The 19,106-nt window shown below is 45.2% G+C and overlaps 7 protein-coding genes across 8 annotated transcripts; 5 read left to right on the top strand and 2 right to left on the bottom strand.

The window, feature by feature from the left end:
- Nucleotides 1–14: 14 nt before the first annotated feature.
- Nucleotides 15–5,796, top strand: pds5 (cohesin associated factor B pds5). Of its 2 annotated transcripts, XM_017238170.2 has the most exons (14): nt 16–265; nt 584–685; nt 748–1,133; nt 1,202–1,409; nt 1,472–1,640; nt 1,708–2,449; nt 2,516–2,779; nt 2,839–2,932; nt 2,996–3,841; nt 3,901–4,037; nt 4,089–4,168; nt 4,226–4,491; nt 4,553–4,843; nt 4,903–5,796. In XM_017238170.2, the coding sequence occupies exons 2-14, from the start codon at nt 605–607 to the stop codon at nt 4,993–4,995; spliced, it is 3,657 nt and encodes a 1,218-aa protein (XP_017093659.2). In that variant the 5' UTR covers nt 16–265; nt 584–604; the 3' UTR covers nt 4,996–5,796. The 2 variants fall into 2 exon arrangements, with proteins under 2 accessions (XP_070135139.1, XP_017093659.2); XM_070279038.1 differs by lacking the exon at nt 4,903–5,796 and having other exon boundaries at nt 15–265; nt 4,555–4,712.
- Nucleotides 5,797–6,078: 282 nt separating this feature from the next.
- Nucleotides 6,079–8,739, bottom strand: Nup54 (nuclear pore complex protein Nup54). The gene is made up of 5 exons (XM_017238171.3): nt 8,518–8,739; nt 7,563–8,138; nt 7,137–7,503; nt 6,523–7,084; nt 6,079–6,466 (listed from the first exon to the last, which is right to left on the bottom strand). Exons 1-5 carry the CDS (start codon nt 8,570–8,572, stop codon nt 6,125–6,127), a joined length of 1,902 nt encoding a protein of 633 aa, XP_017093660.2. The 5' UTR covers nt 8,573–8,739; the 3' UTR covers nt 6,079–6,124.
- LOC108123141 (uncharacterized) lies at nt 8,197–8,524 on the top strand. Its single transcript, XM_017238176.3, has 2 exons — nt 8,197–8,326; nt 8,386–8,524. The coding sequence occupies exons 1-2, from the start codon at nt 8,250–8,252 to the stop codon at nt 8,492–8,494; spliced, it is 186 nt and encodes a 61-aa protein (XP_017093665.1). The 5' UTR covers nt 8,197–8,249; the 3' UTR covers nt 8,495–8,524.
- A 429-nt stretch (nt 8,740–9,168) lies between the features above and the next one.
- Nucleotides 9,169–11,225, top strand: LOC108123140 (uncharacterized). The gene is made up of 3 exons (XM_017238175.3): nt 9,169–9,634; nt 10,440–10,662; nt 10,727–11,225. The coding sequence occupies exons 1-3, from the start codon at nt 9,346–9,348 to the stop codon at nt 10,830–10,832; spliced, it is 618 nt and encodes a 205-aa protein (XP_017093664.2). The 5' UTR covers nt 9,169–9,345; the 3' UTR covers nt 10,833–11,225.
- LOC108123142 (uncharacterized) lies at nt 11,212–12,171 on the bottom strand. The gene is made up of 4 exons (XM_017238177.3): nt 12,062–12,171; nt 11,623–12,003; nt 11,435–11,563; nt 11,212–11,377 (listed from the first exon to the last, which is right to left on the bottom strand). Exons 1-4 carry the CDS (start codon nt 12,072–12,074, stop codon nt 11,223–11,225), a joined length of 678 nt encoding a protein of 225 aa, XP_017093666.2. The 5' UTR covers nt 12,075–12,171; the 3' UTR covers nt 11,212–11,222.
- Nucleotides 12,172–12,204: 33 nt separating this feature from the next.
- On the top strand, nt 12,205–13,698 carry 128up (GTP-binding protein 128up). The gene is made up of 4 exons (XM_017238172.3): nt 12,205–12,346; nt 12,449–12,569; nt 12,626–13,466; nt 13,525–13,698. Exons 1-4 carry the CDS (start codon nt 12,305–12,307, stop codon nt 13,625–13,627), a joined length of 1,107 nt encoding a protein of 368 aa, XP_017093661.1. The 5' UTR covers nt 12,205–12,304; the 3' UTR covers nt 13,628–13,698.
- Nucleotides 13,699–13,815: 117 nt separating this feature from the next.
- On the top strand, nt 13,816–17,410 carry Polr3B (RNA polymerase III subunit RpIII128). Its single transcript, XM_017238433.3, has 2 exons — nt 13,816–14,763; nt 14,823–17,410. The coding sequence occupies exons 1-2, from the start codon at nt 13,881–13,883 to the stop codon at nt 17,351–17,353; spliced, it is 3,414 nt and encodes a 1,137-aa protein (XP_017093922.2). The 5' UTR covers nt 13,816–13,880; the 3' UTR covers nt 17,354–17,410.
- Nucleotides 17,411–19,106: the final 1,696 nt, after the last annotated feature.

Raw genomic sequence — 19,106 nt, 5'->3', positions numbered from 1 at the left:
CCTTGCTTTTCGAAAACATATGGCAACTCTTCAAATTAATGGCGTGGTGCCACTCCGCATAAAATCGTCCAGAGTTTTCCTTTTTTTGTTTTTAGCAATATACGCGCCGTGAACCAAACAGCATTAACGGCCGAAAATGTCAAATTACCTCTGCTCTATATAGCTTATCTAGTGTAAATTGATTCGGCAGTTCGATTGAAAATTTCGAAAGAAGCGGCTCGCGAAATTGCCAAAAACTTTTGCCGCTGCCTGGCAGTTGTGAAAAGTAAGGTTTCTACAGCGCAAATTGTTGCGGATTAAAGTAAAGCATTGAATAACTGCAGGGCCGTGAGCCCATGATTTGGATGCTTGTTGTATTTTGTTTGCTGGGGAGCAGAGAAAAACACTGCAAATACGTCAGTGTGCGTGCAAGTGCGCCACTATAGCTTCAGTGTGTGTGTTTGCGTGTGAGCCTGTGTGTGTGGAGCTTGGCAATGCCACCCTCCTCTGATTTGGCAATGCTATTTCCACAGGGTCGCTACATAATGTTGTTATTTGGCATAAGCGGTGTGCTCCTTTATTAAATAGTCAATCTGGCTTCCAGGAAGCGCCAACCTGAGCGAAGATGGCTGACATTGTGTACCCCACCGGATGTCGGCCGCTGGTCGAGGACCTGGGCACTGACGAGCTGATACGCCGCCTGAAGGTGAGTCCATGCATTTGTTGTTCTCCAAATCGGAAGTCACATTTATTTTTTTTTGTTTTTAGACTCTCGCCAATGTGCTGCAGACCATGGACCAGGACGACAAACTCTACCAGCAGTACATACCCCTGGCCCTGCATCTCCTGGACGACTTCTTCATGCAGCACACGTCGCGCGACGTGCAGTTGCTTATTGCGTGCTGTGTGGCGGATGTCCTGCGAGTTTATGCCCCCGAGGCGCCCTACAAGGAGCAAGATCAAATCAAAACCATCTTCAAGTTCTTTATCAAGCAATTGCATGGCTTGAAGGATCCGCGGGATCCTTCGTTCAAGCGCTACTTTTATCTGCTAGAGAACCTGGCCTTTGTTAAATCGTTTAATATGTGTTTCGAGCTAGAAGACTGCCAAGAAATCTTTCAGGAGCTCTTCAGCACTATTTTTAAAATTGTAAAGTAAGTAAATTTCTTTTTTTTTCAAACAAATGTGTCTAGAATTTACGAAATGTTTCATTTTTTTATAGTGACCAGCACAGTGCCAAGGTTACTAACTTTTTTTTAGACGTACTGAGTCCCTTGATAACCGAGGCCGATAATCTGTCGGTGGAGCTGTTGGACCTCATACTAATTAACATAGTGGAGCCGTACAAATCGAACAATAAGTATGCCTGCCATCTAACTCAACAACTTCTCACAAAAACGGGCGATGCGTTGGAGTCTACAATCAAAATGGTAATCGTTCTTGTATCGCATTTATACGCTTTTGTTAGTGGAGATCTTTTTCTGTTCGCCAGTTCTTCAATCGTGCTTTGGTTATGGATAAGCCAAACACTAAACTGTCCATTACAAACAAGATATACGATATAATCTATGAGCTTAATCGCACCAATGGAGACCTGCTTACGTCGGTGCTGCCGCAATTGGAAAATAAGCTACTCTCAACGGACGATGCCGAAAGACTGAGTAAGGCATATATATATATATAAGTAATATATGATATTTAACTAATACATTTTTCATTATTTTACAGAGGCAACTACCCTTTTGGCTCGCATGTTTTCGGAGAAAGAATCGCAGTTGTCGAAAAAATACCAAAATCTGTTGAAAATATTTTTCGGACGCTTCTGCGACATCACCGAACCCGTTCGGGTCAAATGTGTCCAGTCGTCGATGCATTTCCTTCTTAACCATCCGCACCTACAGGGCGATATAACGGAAAAGCTGCGCCTAAGGAATCACGATCTAGACGAGAATGTGCGCCACGAAGTGGTAATGGCGATTGTTGAGACTGCCAAACGCGATTTTAAACTAGTTCTCGAGGCACCTGACCTTTTGGAAATTGTCAGAGAACGGACGCTGGACAAGAAATACAAAATTCGTCGAGACGCTATGAACGGCCTGGCGTACATCTACAAACGCGCCATATGCGAGCCAAACGATATAAGTGCCGAGCTGAAGAAGAGCGTAGACTGGATTAAGAATAAAATTCTGCACGGTTACTACAAGGTCGGTCTGGAGGACCGACTTCTTGTGGAGCGGCTGCTGATTACCTGCCTAGTGCCCTACAAACTGCCACCGGAGGAGCGAATGAAGAAGCTGTATCATCTTCTGGCCGATCTGGACGCCAATGCCACCAAGGCATTTGTTGAACTCCAGAAGAACCAAATGAAGACCCGCAACACTGTCAGCGACTGGATCAAGCTGCACCACTCCAAAGAGTTTACGCCGCGTGTGCTCAGCCAACTGAGCGCCAAACAGGCCACCATTGCCAAGTTCGTAGATTGCTGCAGTAGTTTAATAGTTTCAGATACGAGCATTTGCTTTGAATATCTTTGCAGATTGCTACCCGATCCCCTGAAGGCAGCCGAGTACCTAACCCAGTTCAGTAACAACTTGCGCAAAGATGCCCAGCTCCTACGCTGCATCAACATTGTCCTGAAACGCGATGTAAGCTGTCGCGAGTGTGCCGACACCATGGGTGTTCTACTCAAGAAGTTGGGCGCTCACGTCCAATCGAATCTGTACTATAATACCGTCAAAATGCTAATAGAGCGAGTGGCTTCAGTGATGGTGGACAAAGAATCCATTGGCGTACTGATAGGGTAAAAAATATTCAATCTACCACTTTCTTTCATAATTTCAAATATATTTTTTTTTGCAGTCTTATTGAACAATGCATACAGGGTGGATCAATGTGCGAAGAGATAGGAATTTCTCGCCAGGAGGCAGGAGAGCGAGGTCTTAAGCTATTAAGCGTGAGTTGCTTCTTAAGAGTTAACCAAACAGTTCTCATGACTCAATCATACCCCTTTCTGCAGATGCTTTCATACGTATTCTCAGCTCACTTTTTCACTGATTCCTCGCTGCGTCATTTGATTGCCCTGCTGAGCTACGAGCACGATTATGTGGCCCCTCTTGTGTTGAAATCCCTGACACACCTGGGACGCTATCAACCCTTAATCGATGACGCCGTCCCGGCAATTCTTAATGAACTGGCCCCGGTGTGCAGGGACTTTGCTCTGATTGGTACCCCCAAGCAGGCTAAGCACGCCGTCCGCTGCATCTTCGTGAATAGTCAGTCGTCGACGGCCACCGATGGGATGACAAGTGGATCGGGCAGTGCGTCTACGACGACGCAAACGGTACATCCCATCTTTCACGAAATCATAGAGACACTGCGAATAAAACTGACACCCAATTGCGAGCATCAACGCACCAAGATTGTCACCTTGGGTCACATAGCGTATAACATGCCCCAAGCATTTCTGACGCCAATTAAAAATATGATCGCGAGACGCATAGTAAAGGAGCTGCTGATACAAGAAGTTCCGCAGCAGAGGGACTACGATCTGCCCGAGGATGGCGATTGGTGTGCCCAGGAGGATTTGCCTCCGGATACACTCTGCAAACTGGATGCGTTAAAAACCATGGCCCGTTGGCTGCTAGGCCTGCGCACCGATGAGCACGCCGCCCAGAAAACATTCCGAATGCTAGCCGCTTTTGTTAACCAGCGAGGCGATCTCCTCGGTCAAAACCGCTTATGCGGGGCCGAGAAATCCTGGCTGCGCTTGGGAGCCGCCTGCGCCATGCTCAAGGTGTGTGAGCAGAAAGGCGTTGGTGACCAGTACAGTGCCGAACAGTTTCTACAGCTTTCCCAAATGATGGTAAGTAATTGAAGAATATCGAAGGGTATATTTAGGACTACAATTTGCATTTCTTTTAGGTGGATCCAGTGCCGGAGGTTCGGGAAATATTTTCTCGAAAGCTCCATAAAGGTTTAAGCAGGAGTTTACCAAGAAACTGCTTGCCCTTGGACTTTATGGGATTGTATGTACTGGCTGGTCTGGAGACTGAAAGAAAGTAAGTTCTCGTTAATTTATTTAAACATTTATTAAAATCTATTTATTTTAGATTACAAGATCTGGTGAGGCACTATACGGAAGCTGATGTGAACAAACGACGGGAATATCTCAAGACTGTAGCCATGACATGTAAGCATACCTGATACTGTTCCCAACATTGGATTATAGATTGATCCCCGTTTCTAGCTCCCGACAGCTCAACGGACTCGCAATCGCAGCACATTCAACCTGACTACATGCTAGCCTTTGCCATTCCTGTCTTGGTCAACGATCCTCGTTTTACGAATCACGAAGACAACGTCCAGTTGCGCAAAATGGAGAAGTGCCTTCGTTTTGTCCTAGAGCCGCTAATGGCCAAGCGGGAATCTTTTGTGTACGGCTTCTACAAGCAACTGCTGCAGCTCATCAAACACCGGGAGTTCAGTCAGGGCTCGGATAAGACCGACAATTATGTAAGCTTTAATCAGTCTTCAAAAATCATGGTATAACTCCGTTCCTTTTGATTTTTTTTAGAGAATGTGGGCCCTTTGTGATCTCTCCATGCACATTATCGACACAAAATTTAGCTCATTTGATGGCAACGCGACCTTTTCCATGCCGCTGGCTTTGCCAGAAATGTATTATAAACAGCCCGCCGTTGCGAACTTCCAGAACAACGATATCTACATACCGCTGGACGTGTATACGCTGGGCGCAAAATCGTCGAGCAAAGCCACCGCTACGTCCATGACAACCTCGCGAACTGTGGCGCCTCCAAAGAGGCCAGCAGAGCCGTCGATAACAGATGATGATGAGGATCCGCAGGTTTGTTCAAACAAACACATTTCCCATTGAATCCAAGTCTTAAATGTATGGTATTGCAGGAGAACAACCTGTTCGACAATATAAGGGCAGCAGATACCACGGAGCCCATGGCCAAAAGAACGCGCGCTGGAGCCACTTCGGCCAAATCATAGGGGCAGGAGACAGGGGCCGAGGAGTAGGAGGCCAGGAGGATGAAATGAAAGATGGAGCGCATACTTGTTAGTTTAGATACTGTTAGACTAGGCGCCTAAGTTAACTAAATTTTTAAGAAGTAGTTGGGCGAAGCTACGATAGTTGTTAAACCGACACTACCTACAGAACCGACAGAATGCATACATTACATTGGCCCCCACCCAGCATCCAGAAACTTTAGTTAGAATTCATCTGATATAAAAACCCATTGTACCATATTCAACTCGCGAACGAGACCAAGGCAAACCATCTTTTTAAAACCATAGAATGTGTCGTCTGTTTTGTTAATCTTACCTGTAACAGTTAATATTTATCATTTTAAAGTGTCTATCACGTTCTTAATTTGACGCATTTTGGTTTGATTTTTTTCATTTAGTTGTAGGTTTCATAGTATATCAAGTGGAGAAGATTAAGATAAAAGTGTGTTGTATCGAGCATAAGTTTTTGAAGTATGGAGTAAAATATTGAGAACGTAAACAGAGCCTTATTAAGAAATTAAAATTAACTTTTCTATGATCGCAGTTATTTTTTAGTTACTATATAATATACACATCATGATTCATAATAATATATAAATTACGAGTTAGATTCAAAAAGAATGCATTGAAAATGTATTGAAACACAAAATCGAAAATGTTGTAAGAAATGAAGAGATCATAACAAAGATAAAAATAAAACCACACATTAAACTTAAACAAAATTTATATTTATCTATTATTCATGTTTTTCAATTACCAATAAACGTAAAAGTATTATTTATATTCGGTTTTTGGTTTAAAATTTGAAATAATTTTATTTGAAAAACCATCATTTTTTTCAGTGGATATTTATTTTTTGAATTTTTGAGAAAGAAAATCTATTACTAGACCTAGTAATCTCTGCTTTCTTTAGTGGAACTTCTCTATATTCCTATAGAGAGAAACGAATTCGTAGACCTTGCAGCAAAGATTGCACCACTCCATGGAACCTTCACTCACATTGCCTGGAGCATCAGAGACTCCACATCCACATCCGCCACAGAGACGAAGTATAATACAGATTACTAGTTTTCAACATTTGGGTGATTTATTCAACAGTTCATTTCTTCTATCACGATTGCCGCAGTTCGGGCAATCCCTTTATGATAACATCCAGTGCCATGAGGTCTTTGTTGACCGTTTCGCTAAGCACTTCCATGGCGCGCTGCTGCATGGTGAGAAACGTTTTCATCTCGTCCTCGGCATCCTTGTCGATGGCGTATTCCGCTCCTCCGTTGACGGCGAATTGGTTTCGCTGCATTCGCATCTGGGAGAGCAGTTCACTGAGCCTTCCCTTAAACTGAGTGGGCGCCGAAACTACAGCTTGCATATTCTGCAGCTTGGTGCGCATGGTCTCCTCTTCGGGCGTCAGCGAAGTTCCCACCTTCCGAGTGCACTCTTGCTTCACAATAATCTGTAATTATCAGAATGGTAATTAATTGTTTAAAAATTGTACTTCTCGTTTCATACCCTCAGTATACGATGACTGAGCTCGGCCAGTTTACGTTTGTGTTCCAAAATCTTTGCCGTGGCCGTGGCGTGTCGTTGTCTTAGCTCCGTGAGTTCCCCCTCCACATTTTTCATGTACAGGGCATGGGTGTCTGTCTCCTGTTCCTGGCACTTTACCCGCCACTTTAGATCGTTGAAACCAATCATGGGCACCGGTATAAATTTACTTGGATCGGGATTGTCCAAGTTGGCCTGCCGCCACATGCGCGGGTCCACCCCCTTTGGAGGGTTCTCTAGATACTCCTTTAGCTGATCCTCATCGGGTAAGACCAAAGCTAAAGCTTCCACGATACCGAGGTTCGTGAGCTGCTGTTTTAAAGAGGCTTGGTTTAAATAGTTTGACAGTTCAGTGGCGAGAATGCGTTTGGTATCGTTGGGTGCATGCTGCAGCTTCTCCTCCACATAGATGACTATCTGACACTTTTTGTTCTCCGTCTCCTTTATGGAATCAATGTGAACCAGCATGTTGGGTTTGCTGCCAAACAAACTGTGCAGAGTTTGAACTACTTGTTGCTGATGTGGCCTAAAAGTGGAATAATTATAGCTGGGCATAACGTGGAATCTGTGGAACTTACTTTATAGCGGAAAGTTCTCTGTTAAAATTAAGGGCCACCAGTCCCAGTTTATTGTCCTTGCCCGGCATGCGACTATATCCAATAGCCTTAAAGCGGCAGAGATAATTCTCGGGCGTAATATCCACAGGCGCCGCACTTTGGGAGTAGAAGAGTTTTCCTGTGCCCCACATGGCCTGCAAGTAGTTCCACTTGGCCACTATGTTGTCCCGTTCATCTCCGAAAATGGAAACATTCAGAATGGACTGAGCAAACGCCTCATCCGCAGAAATGGGCGGAGGCTGCTGTTGTGGCTGCCCCAACATGAAGTTAGTCCCACCGAAGCCACCAAAACCAGGAGTGACTGTTGAAGTAGCAGGCTTTCCAAAGGCTAAGACGTGAACCAGGTTAGGAATATCACAGACTCACAACTAGGATAATTATACTCACTAGATCCAAATACCCCACCACCGAAGCCAGACGACTGGCCTGTTCCAAAACCTCCGAAGGCTGGGGTTGAGGTGGTAGTTGTTCCGAAACCTGCAAATCCACTTGCCGGAGCTGCGCTAGTCGCCGCTTGTCCAAATCCACTAAATGCCGGTGGCGCAGCACTGGTGGCTGGAGCCCCGAACAAACTCGTCTGACCTGTTGCTGGAGCGGAGAATCCAGTGAATCCACCTCCCAGGCCAGTTGAAGCTGTGGTGGTGGCTGGAGCTCCAAAAGCTGGAGCACTGCCAAAAGCGGATCCACCAAAAGCCGAGGGAGCTGCTGCAGCTCCAAAAGCCGGGGTAGCTGCTGCTGCTCCAAATGCTGGAGTAGCTGCTGCTGCTCCAAATGCAGGTGCCGCCGTCGCAGAAGCTCCGAAGGCAGGAGCGGCTGCAGTGGCTCCAAAAACCGAGCCAGATCCAAAGGCAGGAGTTGTGCTCTGAGTGCCGAAAGCTGGAGCAGAAGTGGCCGGAGTTCCAAAAGCGGGCGCTGCTTGACCCGTTGCGGCCGCTCCAAAAGATGAACCGAACAGTCCGCCGGCTGCCGAGGAGAGATAAGAAAATAAACAAATGGGTCAGTAATTAAGAAACTAAGCTTCCGGCCCGGCCCTTATCATGGATTGAGATTTCAGTTGGTTCTCGGCTCTGAACAATGGCTGTTGTCTTGATTTTAGTCTTCCTGGTGCTGGCCTTTGCGGGATACGTTGCGTACGTTATCCATACAAAAGGGTGAGCAGCATTCACTTCCAGTTTTCACTGAAGCCATCTCACCCTTCACCCTTTTGTAGCATCGATCCCAAGGACATACGCATTCGGAGCCTCCAGGACGCCAAAAAGCTCCTCCAGCCTCCGCCCAGTGGAAATGGCCCACACAAATACCTGGAGAAACGGGCTTAATGAAAGTTGTTTGGTGGACTCACGTTTGGCCGGCGTGCTTGTGGCTCCCAGTGAAGTGTTGCCTCCGAAAAAGGACATGGTGCGTGTTACTTAGCGTTGAACGGTCGCCGAACAATATGGGCTGTCTTTCCACACTTTTTTCTCAAAAACACTGGCTTAATTTAATAAAATTGTTCCCTATCATAAATAAACGTAAAATTTTGGCGCTTGTCGTGTTAGAGGTGGAGATGGAAAACGATTAATACATCGATACATCGATAGACGATACTAGATTTCTAGCGCCACCTGGTACACACGATATAAAAACGTTTTGAAATAAACAGTTCCTTGTGTTTAAAATTAAATTTATTTATATTATTTTTGTTATCGTTACAAAATTTAAACATTCGCGAAATCTTTGGAACCTTTTTTCCAACTAAATGAAATGTGTATATGCATTTATAAATTAATGCTTGTCTCTAAGCCAACACGTTCTGATATTTTTCTAAGGGGTTCCCCTGTATAATTGTGGGGTTTCTAACTATTTGTACATGGTCCCCTCCTGATAACCATATATCTGCCAATCCATAGCTAATCTATGGATTAGCTAATTTAATAACCGGCTTCCAAAATTATTCAACAGTTTCCCAATGCAACGCGTTAGTCGAAATTTATGGAGATTTTCCTCGTACTATCTGGCAACGCCAAAGTGCAACGCGGGGTGTGTTTTGTTTTTCATTTGTTTCTCTAGTGGTGTTTATAAATTAAATCCCAATCAAATTCCATTTTAATTTAGACTTAAAAGTGAATAGTTGATTGGGGCCTCTTCACAACACATAACAGTGCACATCCGGCAGCAAAAAATAAACAGAATGGTGAACGAAGCTTGTGACGTTACGCTTCGGCAAAACAACGACGCCTCTGCCGCCGATGAGACTGCTACCTACAATAGGATTTTCTCTGGGGCGCTTAGATCCAAAACAAACGCTGAACGTAGCGGATCAGTGGAATACACCTCCACACCAAAGCGGTCGAATTGCGTTTTGGATACGAAGGAAAAAGGGCAGGTGGGCGTATTGGCGACCTTCGATCCACGAGTCAAAGAAGTGGCCCTTCTGTTTGGATTTCTAATTATTGGATACAAAAGCATCATCTTAGCCAGTAAGTGTGACTAATTCCCAAGAGGGACTTTAGGGACTTACAATAAAAAACCTTTATTATTAAAATCTTATTAGGAACAATGCGGGGGTTGGTTCGGGGTGGTCACCGAAGGTTGCAATTGCGGTGACGTAGCCTTAGCCCATTTGTTTATATTTTTCGTTTATAAATAGGCAAACGGTGTGTGATCTCATAGCCGTGTTTATTCCGAACGCTTTGTTTTTCCTCCACCCGACAGCCCCCTTTTTGCAATCCCATGAATATGTCTAAATAAAGGCCGAAAAATGCGCATTTCGCTTTGGCCGGCGATTCTCATTTGCATACTCTGAGCCAGTGAGTGATTAGTTACTTAGTCGTTTGATTTGTTAGTACGTTTGTTGGTGAGTTCAACGGTATAAGGTCGGTGGTAGGGTCGCGTCACGCGAAACTCACACAAATATAAAGATAAACGAGCGGTATGGCCCTTGTCAAGGTACCGCTAAAGAAAGGCAGAAGTAATTACGAAATTTAGAATTCTGACGCAGAAGAAAACTGCCGATAATTGCCACACAGGTTGAACAATAGGGTGCCTCTATATTTCTTTCTATAGATTTCTTATTCGACCTTTCCCAATAGGAAAAGCCTAAGGGTTATTTTGAAAAAAGGTGTCTGCTAAGAACAATCTATCACAATTAAGCAGGTACAATTATTTTTAACTAATTATTTGTCCATTTCGGTCCTAGATAACAGTTTCAGTTATTACTGATAACAGGGAAACCAATATAATGCCACTCCGCATACAGATACTAACGAGTTATTCTTTTTGTAGTGCCTCTCATCAGCACTGATTCCGTGCAGGAGTGGAACCAACAGGTGCTGAGCCATTGGAACGCTACCTTGGAATGGTCAACACAGCACCAGCTGGGCTCCAAGCTGAGTCCATTTCTGTGTGGCTTTTTAGTGGCCATCTTCGCGTACGGCATTGTTTACTTGGACAGCGTAGTGCCTGGGGTGAATCCACCTTCGCCCTTCACTCCTCGCTCCAAGAAGCGGTGAGTCAACGGTATATTATCTCCAAGAGGCATCACCATTAATATTGTACTTCTTTGCTTGCAGACACCACGATGAGAAGAACTCTTCACTGCACTTGAGCTACTTGTGTGCGCTGCTGTGTGGTGCCCTGGTCACTGTCTTTATGTATTTCGATTTATATTCTTCGTAGATTCAGGGCACAAGGCATAACCCTTCCACGTAGTCCAATAAGTACAACAGTATTAGAGCTTATATATCATTGGATTTGTATTTAATGTATTTGTAACTGAAGTCCTTGTAACTGTGCAATGCTCCTAGAGAGTTGGATGAGTCTGAGAAGCTAGTTGGGAATCATCAATGGGGCATTTTTGGAATTTAACTTAGTTCCTAGGTATCTAAATTATACCTAATAAGTACTAACTTTATATACATATTAATCATAAAGTACAAAGTGAAACATTTCAATTAGAGCTAGGCCAGGATATGTGAGAAATATATTTATATGCGTGTTGAAATATCGCTTCCTGGTCTACGACTCATGAGAGAACCTTAATTAAAAATTAATATTATAGTACAAATATTACTTATTCTTGTTGTTTTGCATTAAGTTATATGAGGTTTTATTTTCTATGAGGGTTAGTGGCTGTTGCCACTTGGTACCGCTCACCTCGGAAACCTTGAATGTTTTCAAACGATTATTGCCAATGAAACGACCAACGAGTTCCACAAAGACACCTAAATATTATTCTATAGTTTTAATGTTATTTAATGACATTTTCTTTTCAAACTTGCCTGTCTTCAAAGACTCTAACTCCCCTTCGAAATCAAAATAGATCCCTTGTAGAACTGGTCCAGAGTTTTCATTTCGCACTAGTAAAGTATTCTCGCATCGTTTTCCTTTAACAATTCGAAGTAATTTTCCTAAAATTTATAAAACTTCTATAAAGTGATCTGCCAGATTTTAAAAAAATTATACCCACCATAAACATTCCAAATTACATTCAATTTCGGATACAATTTATGGGTTTTGAGGCAGAAATCTACGCGACCAATCAAGTTGATCATATCGCGTCCTGACTTGGACATAAAATCGTCCAAGTTGTCGGTTTTATCCTTTTCCTGACAAGTTTTCTCCTCGATCTTGTTAGGTGGAAGTGGAGCGGAAGGGGAAGATTTCTCCAAGACTGTTTTGGGAGGAGGAGGAAGGGAACGGGGGGCTGGCATGTAAACGAACTCCATTTTTGGACGCCGTTGTGGAGCTTCCTTGACAAAGCCTTCATACTTGAGCTTATTGTCCTTCTGTGAGACATATAGTTTTGTCTGTCTCAACTGGGTATTGGTGGGTTGGGTGCGTGGCTTAACTGTTCAAATTAAAATTCAAACTTTAGATTTGAAAAGTTCTTTTTTTTATAAATTTACCTTTAGCGAACATTTTGGCAAGCTTCTAACGGCTCTGTCAAAAAAAGTTTCGCTATTGTGAATCATAATTTAAAATGTGTCCATTTATCGATAGGTTTTGTATATCGTTGGATTTTCGATATGTTGATATTTTGGCAACCCTACTCTCCACGCGAGTGCCACAAATCTACTTTATTTATTTCTACATGAATTTTTGTTGATTTAAAAGTTTTATAGAAAGCGGCTTTGTCCTGAGACGCCATCATGAGCACAATCTTGGAGAAAATTGCGGCCATCGAGTCCGAGGTATGTTTTGACACAAACAAATCACCTGCGAATTATGCTGAAACTAACCTGTATCGCATCTCCCCTGTGGATCGTCTCTCCCCCCCACCTTTTGCCCTTTAGATGGCTCGCACCCAGAAGAATAAGGCGACTTCGGCTCACTTGGGTCTGCTGAAGGCAAAGTTGGCCAAGCTGAGGCGCGAGCTGATTTCCCCCAAGGGAGGTGGCGGTGGCACCGGCGAAGGTAAGAAAGTTGTTGTTTTATTGATTTCCACCGGCTAACACCATATTTTCTTTCAGCCGGCTTTGAGGTGGCCAAGACCGGAGATGCCCGGGTCGGATTTGTGGGCTTTCCATCAGTGGGGAAGTCCACGCTTTTATCCAACTTAGCAGGAGTCTACTCTGAAGTGGCAGCCTACGAGTTCACGACGCTCACAACGGTTCCAGGATGCATCAAGTACAAGGGCGCCAAGATCCAGTTGCTGGATTTGCCTGGTATCATTGAAGGCGCCAAGGACGGCAAGGGTCGTGGTCGACAGGTGATTGCTGTGGCCCGAACCTGTAACCTTATCTTCATGGTGCTGGATTGTCTGAAACCTCTGGGCCACAAAAAGCTCCTGGAGCACGAGTTGGAAGGTTTCGGCATCCGTTTAAACAAAAAGCCCCCAAATATTTACTACAAGCGGAAAGACAAGGGTGGCATCAATCTGAACTGCATGGTTCCCCAGTCCGAACTGGATACGGATCTCGTCAAGACCATTCTTTCGGAGTATAAGATACACAATGCTGATATTACGCTGAGATATGATGCCACTAGCGACGATCTAATCGACGTTATCGAGGGCAACCGAATTTACATACCCTGCATTTATCTGCTCAACAAAATCGATCAGATTTCCATCGAGGAGTTGGACGTCATCTACAAGATCCCGCACTGCGTGCCTATTTCGGCGCATCATCACTGGAACTTTGACGATCTGCTGGAGCTGATGTGGGAATACCTGCGGCTGGTGCGGATCTACACCAAACCCAAGGGACAATTGCCGGACTACAATTCGCCTGTTGTATTGCACAACGAACGGACCAGCATTGAAGACTTTTGTAACAAACTGCATCGCTCCATCGCCAAGGAGTTTAAATAGTGAGTTTAAGCTTTCCTAAAAGGTTTACATTATTTTGACCATATTTTTCATTTTCAGTGCGCTTGTTTGGGGCTCATCCGTAAAGCATCAGCCGCAGAAAGTGGGCATCGAGCATGTACTCAACGACGAAGATGTGGTTCAGATTGTAAAGAAGGTCTAAAACTGCGTGACGTATATATTTGATTTGTTTGATTGCATTTTTCTTTTGGAAAATAAAAAAGGATTGTTCTTTACATTCGAACTGATGGTTGGGTTTTTATCTGATAGTGGAAATCCCGCCCTATAATTTGAAAATTTGCACATTTTACAACACTAGTTTACAAGAGGCCACTTCTGTTCGGTTTTCAACACTACGGCCGCGTGCATGCCGTTTTGTTTTGCTGACCATTTATTTAAAAAAATAAATTAAAGACATGGTGGAGCTGAAGAAAGGCGATCACAATCTGGAGGCCTGTGCCTGGGATCCGGGCGACAGCAAGGAATGGGCCAGGCCCATCAAGCCTCTCCAGGAGAAGTGGAAGTTGCTGCCGGCCTTCCTGCAAGTAAAGGGCCTCGTCAAGCAGCACATTGATTCCTTTAACCATTTCATAAACGTGGACATAAAGAAGATTGTGCGGGCCAACGAGATGGTGACCAGTGGAGCCGACCCCCTTTTCTATCTGAAGTACCTGGATGTGCGCGTAGGAAAGCCGGACATCGACGAGGGATTCAACATCACCAAAGCTACCACACCGCACGAGTGCCGCCTGAGGGACACCACCTACTCGGCTCCAATTACTGTGGACATTGAGTACACCCGAGGCACCCAAAGGATTAAGAGAAACAACCTCCTGATTGGGAGGATGCCTCTCATGCTGCGGTGCTCCAACTGTGTCCTCACCGGCAAATCGGAGTTCGAGTTGTCCAAACTGAATGAGTGTCCTCTGGATCCGGGTGGCTACTTTGTAGTACGCGGCCAGGAGAAGGTCATCCTCATCCAGGAACAGCTGTCGTGGAACAAAATGCTGACGGAAGACTTTAACGGAGTGGTGCAATGCCAGGTCACCTCGTCCACTCACGAAAAGAAGTCGCGTACTTTGGTTTTAAGCAAGCACGGAAAATATTACCTCAAGCACAACTCCATGACTGACGACATACCCATTGTGGTGATCTTCAAGGCCCTTGGAGTGGTATCGGATCAGGAGATTATGGCGCACATAGGAATAGACTCCAAGTCGCAGAACCGCTTTGGTGCCTCTCTACTGGAGGCTTTTAATCTGAAGGTTTTCACCCAGCAACGAGCTCTTGACTATATGGGTAAGGTTTCGAAAGTTACTGCTTAGGTTCTCCTTTAACTATTCCTTAACTATTTTTAGGGTCCAAGCTTGTGGTTAAACGATTCCAGAGCGCCACTACGAAAACTCCGGCTGAAGAGGCTCGAGAACTGCTCCTCACAACGATCTTGGCCCATGTTCCCGTGGACAACTTTAACTTTCAAATGAAGGCTATATACGTTTCCATGATGGTGCGGAGAGTCATGGCCGCCGAGCTGGATAAGACACTCTTCGATGATCGGGATTACTACGGAAACAAGCGCCTGGAACTGGCTGGATCACTTATCTCCCTCATGTTTGAAGATCTTTTCAAGCGAATGAATTGGGAGCTTAAAACCATCGCGGACAAGAACATCCCTAAGGTCAAGGCGGCACAATTCGATGTGGTGAAGCACATGCGGGCAGCGCAGATCACCGCTGGATTGGAATCGGCTATAAGTTCTGGCAACTGGACCATCAAGCGTTTCAAAATGGAGCGTGCGGGAGTGACGCAAGTGCTGTCCCGATTGAGTTATATATCCGCCCTCGGTATGATGACTCGCGTAAACTCTCAGTTCGAGAAAACCAGGAAGGTATCCGGTCCTCGCTCCCTGCAGCCCAGTCAGTGGGGAATGCTCTGTCCTTCGGATACTCCCGAAGGTGAGGCCTGTGGTCTCGTTAAGAACCTCGCCCTAATGACGCACATTACCACGGAGGTGGAGGAGAAACCGGTAATGGTTCTTGCCTTCAATGCCGGCGTTGAGGATATCCGGGAAGTAAGCGGCAATCCAATCAACAACCCAAATGTCTTCCTGGTTTTCATCAACGGCAATGTGCTGGGACTCACTCTGAACCACAAGCATCTCGTGAAGAACCTTCGTTACATGCGGAGAAAGGGTCGGATGGGCAGCTATGTTTCGGTGCACACGTCCTACACCCAGCGGTGCATATATATTCACACGGATGGTGGCCGCTTGTGCCGGCCGTACATTATCGTGAAGAAGTGTCGTCCGCTGGTGAAGCAACACCACCTCGACGAGCTGAACCGTGGAATCCGAAAGTTTGACGATTTCCTGCTGGACGGATTAATCGAATACTTGGATGTCAATGAGGAGAACGACTCGTTCATCGCCTGGAACGAGGAGCACATTGAGGAACGAACGACACATCTGGAGATTGAACCCTTCACCTTGCTGGGAGTGTGCGCAGGCCTGGTGCCCTATCCCCACCACAATCAAAGTCCCAGGAACACGTACCAGTGCGCCATGGGTAAGCAGGCGATGGGAATGATTGGCTACAACCAGAAGAACCGCATCGACTCGCTGATGTACAATCTGGTGTACCCGCAAGCACCCATGGTGAAATCCAAGACAATCGAGCTGACCAACTTCGACAAGCTGCCTGCTGGCCAAAACGCGACTGTGGCCGTGATGAGCTACTCTGGCTACGACATAGAAGATGCTCTGATCCTCAACAAGGCGTCCATTGATCGGGGCTATGGACGCTGCTTGGTCTACAAGAACTCCAAGTGCACAGTGAAGCGGTATGCGAATCAGACTTTTGACAGGATCATGGGTCCGGTGAAGGATGCTCTTACCAATAAGGTGATCTTTAAGCACGACGTCCTGGACACCGACGGCATTGTAGCTCCAGGGGAAATGGTTCAGAACAAACAGATCATGATCAACAAGGAGATGCCGGCGGTGACGTCGATGAACCCACTGGATGGCCAGTCCCCTCAAGTTCCCTACACGGCTGTGCCCATCAGTTACAAGGGACCCGAGCCCAGTTACATCGAGCGAGTGATGGTGTCCGCCAACGCCGAGGAGGACTTTCTCATCAAAATCCTGCTGAGGCAAACTCGCATCCCTGAGATCGGAGACAAGTTCAGTTCGCGGCACGGACAGAAGGGCGTCACTGGCTTGATTGTGGAGCAGGAGGACATGCCCTACAATGATCTTGGCATCTGTCCGGACATGATCATGAATCCCCACGGTTTTCCCTCCCGAATGACAGTCGGCAAAACCCTGGAGCTGCTGGGCGGCAAGGCAGGTGTCTTGGAGGGAAAGTTCCACTACGGCACTGCCTTTGGCGGCTCAAAGGTGCAGGATATTCAGGCGGAGTTGGAACGTCATGGCTTCAACTACATGGGCAAGGACTTTTTCTACTCGGGCATTACTGGAGCGCCTCTGGAGGCGTACATCTACTCGGGACCAGTTTACTATCAGAAGCTGAAGCACATGGTGCAGGACAAGATGCATGCCCGTGCCCGTGGACCCAAGGCCGTGCTCACCCGCCAACCCACCCAGGGCAGGAGTCGCGAAGGTGGCCTGCGTCTCGGTGAGATGGAGCGGGATTGTCTCATCTCGTATGGAGCCAGTATGCTGATCATGGAGCGGCTTATGATTTCCTCGGATGCCTTCGAGGTGGATGTGTGTCGCACTTGCGGAAGACTGGCCTACTGTTCGTGGTGCCACTTCTGCCAGTCGTCGGCATATGTCTCCAAGATTTCCATGCCTTATGCCTGCAAATTGCTCTTCCAGGAGCTCACCAGTATGAATGTGGTTCCCAAGATGATACTGGAGGATTATTAAAACGGATACTATATAGGTATATATAATTTGTGAACGGAGGATGAGTGTTTTGGATAACAAATAAAGTGTTTTTTATTTTTTAAAGTACATAATTTTTTATTTAATCCTTTGAAGGATAACTGAATAACAGCTTACACATTCATATTCATGCCTCCAACAAATGTCAATGTGAAGAGGGTCAAATGAAGTCAAAGGTGGAAGGTCCTGCTTGAATTTCAACGAGGTCCTGTTAAAATCTCTGCTTTTGCTGAGTTCTGTTAATTCTAATCCCGTTACTAACAGGGACTTAGCTGTGTTTAATTCTGTTATCCTTTTTTAAAGGCCTACAGCGTAATTAGTTTCGTTTCCTTGCTGTTTGGTATCTGTGTTGGCCTTGTTTTGGACCAAGTCTGGGTCCCGAAAATGATTAATAAACATGAGCAAGCTGTTGGGCATGAAATTACCTTTTTTCAGCATTATTTTGATGTAACAATCCCTTGTTGTCAAAATCCTATCTATTAATATGTATTTAATTGACTTTAAAGAGTTACTTTTTCAAAATTTAAAGCTTAATCATGCCTTCCTTGAAGCAAAGGTATCAGAGGTTGATTTATTGCCGTCAGTCATTCGTTGGGATATTGCCTATTTTGCAGCGCAGCAATTACCTGTCACCTGGCATCGAGTGGAAGCCTCAACCCAGATTCCGGCCAGAGTGTCAACGTCTCTGTGGTCAATGCTCCGACATGACACGTGACCTGCGAACTGTGGCGACAACCACTCACCCACACAAGGCAATGTCCTTGTGTCTCCTGCCCGCCTCTTCAAGTGACCTGTTCTCGAAATAGTTACAGCCACCTTCCACTCGTCCTCGTGTCCACCCCTTTGTTGCCATTGCATTGGATATGCGGGGCAATCTGCCAGCAACAGAGAATGCAGCCACCAGAAGCGGCAACATCAGCCACCAATGGCGCGCGCAAGGATAATTTAAGGTTGCCCCCATCTCCGGCCTAGGCCTGATATACAAATAGCTCATCCTTAGACCATGTTTCAGTGAAAAATAAAAGAAAATATTACAAATTTAGATGAAATCAAAAGGTATTTAAATTTTGTTTTTAAAAAGTGTGTAAAATGCTATCTTACATCTTATAATTGCGAATATAAATTGTAAAAATCCTTAAGTATCTTACAGATTTTTTCTCTGTGCATCCCAACTAAGCTCAACTCAATCTAGGCCCACCTTCCGGCTTGGGTTTTCCTTTCATGTATTTTGGCCATTTGTCAAAAGTTTGCTTTTTGCTCTCCTTTATCTAGTCCGGTGATGTGTGCATAGAAATAGACGTATATAGATTTAAATGGGTGTTGGCCACTTGAGCAGAAAGTTAAGCGTTGCCTGGCTGCTCATTTGGGCGGCTTCCAGGACGGAGGGGAGTGCTCTAGGGGTCCTGGGTGATTGACTGGCCGGATATCAATGGACTGATAAGATGTCCTCGGCGCAATGGTCCAATTTAAATTCAATTGAACCTGTCGAGCGGAATAGAGGATTAGTGCGAGGTGGAGCACATATTCCCATTAAAAAAGGCCAATAAACTTTTGGAAAAGGTTCTAGCAAACTCTACTTTGTTTCCATGTAGCTAGAGGATGCTGTTGGCCAACATATTCAGCAGAGAGAATGTATCCTTTACGCTGCTCTTAAGCTTCTCTTCTCTTTTGTAAGCTCTTGTGGTTTGATTTGAATTTTTATACTCTTGCAGAGGGTCTTTAATTGAGTTTAAAT

Source organism: Drosophila bipectinata, chromosome 2R, assembly GCF_030179905.1.
Source record: "Drosophila bipectinata strain 14024-0381.07 chromosome 2R, DbipHiC1v2, whole genome shotgun sequence".
In the NCBI taxonomy this organism is placed as follows: domain Eukaryota; kingdom Metazoa; phylum Arthropoda; class Insecta; order Diptera; family Drosophilidae; genus Drosophila; species Drosophila bipectinata.
The sequence above is the reverse complement of the archived record's forward strand: the minus strand, read 5'-3'. Positions and strand labels throughout refer to the sequence as shown.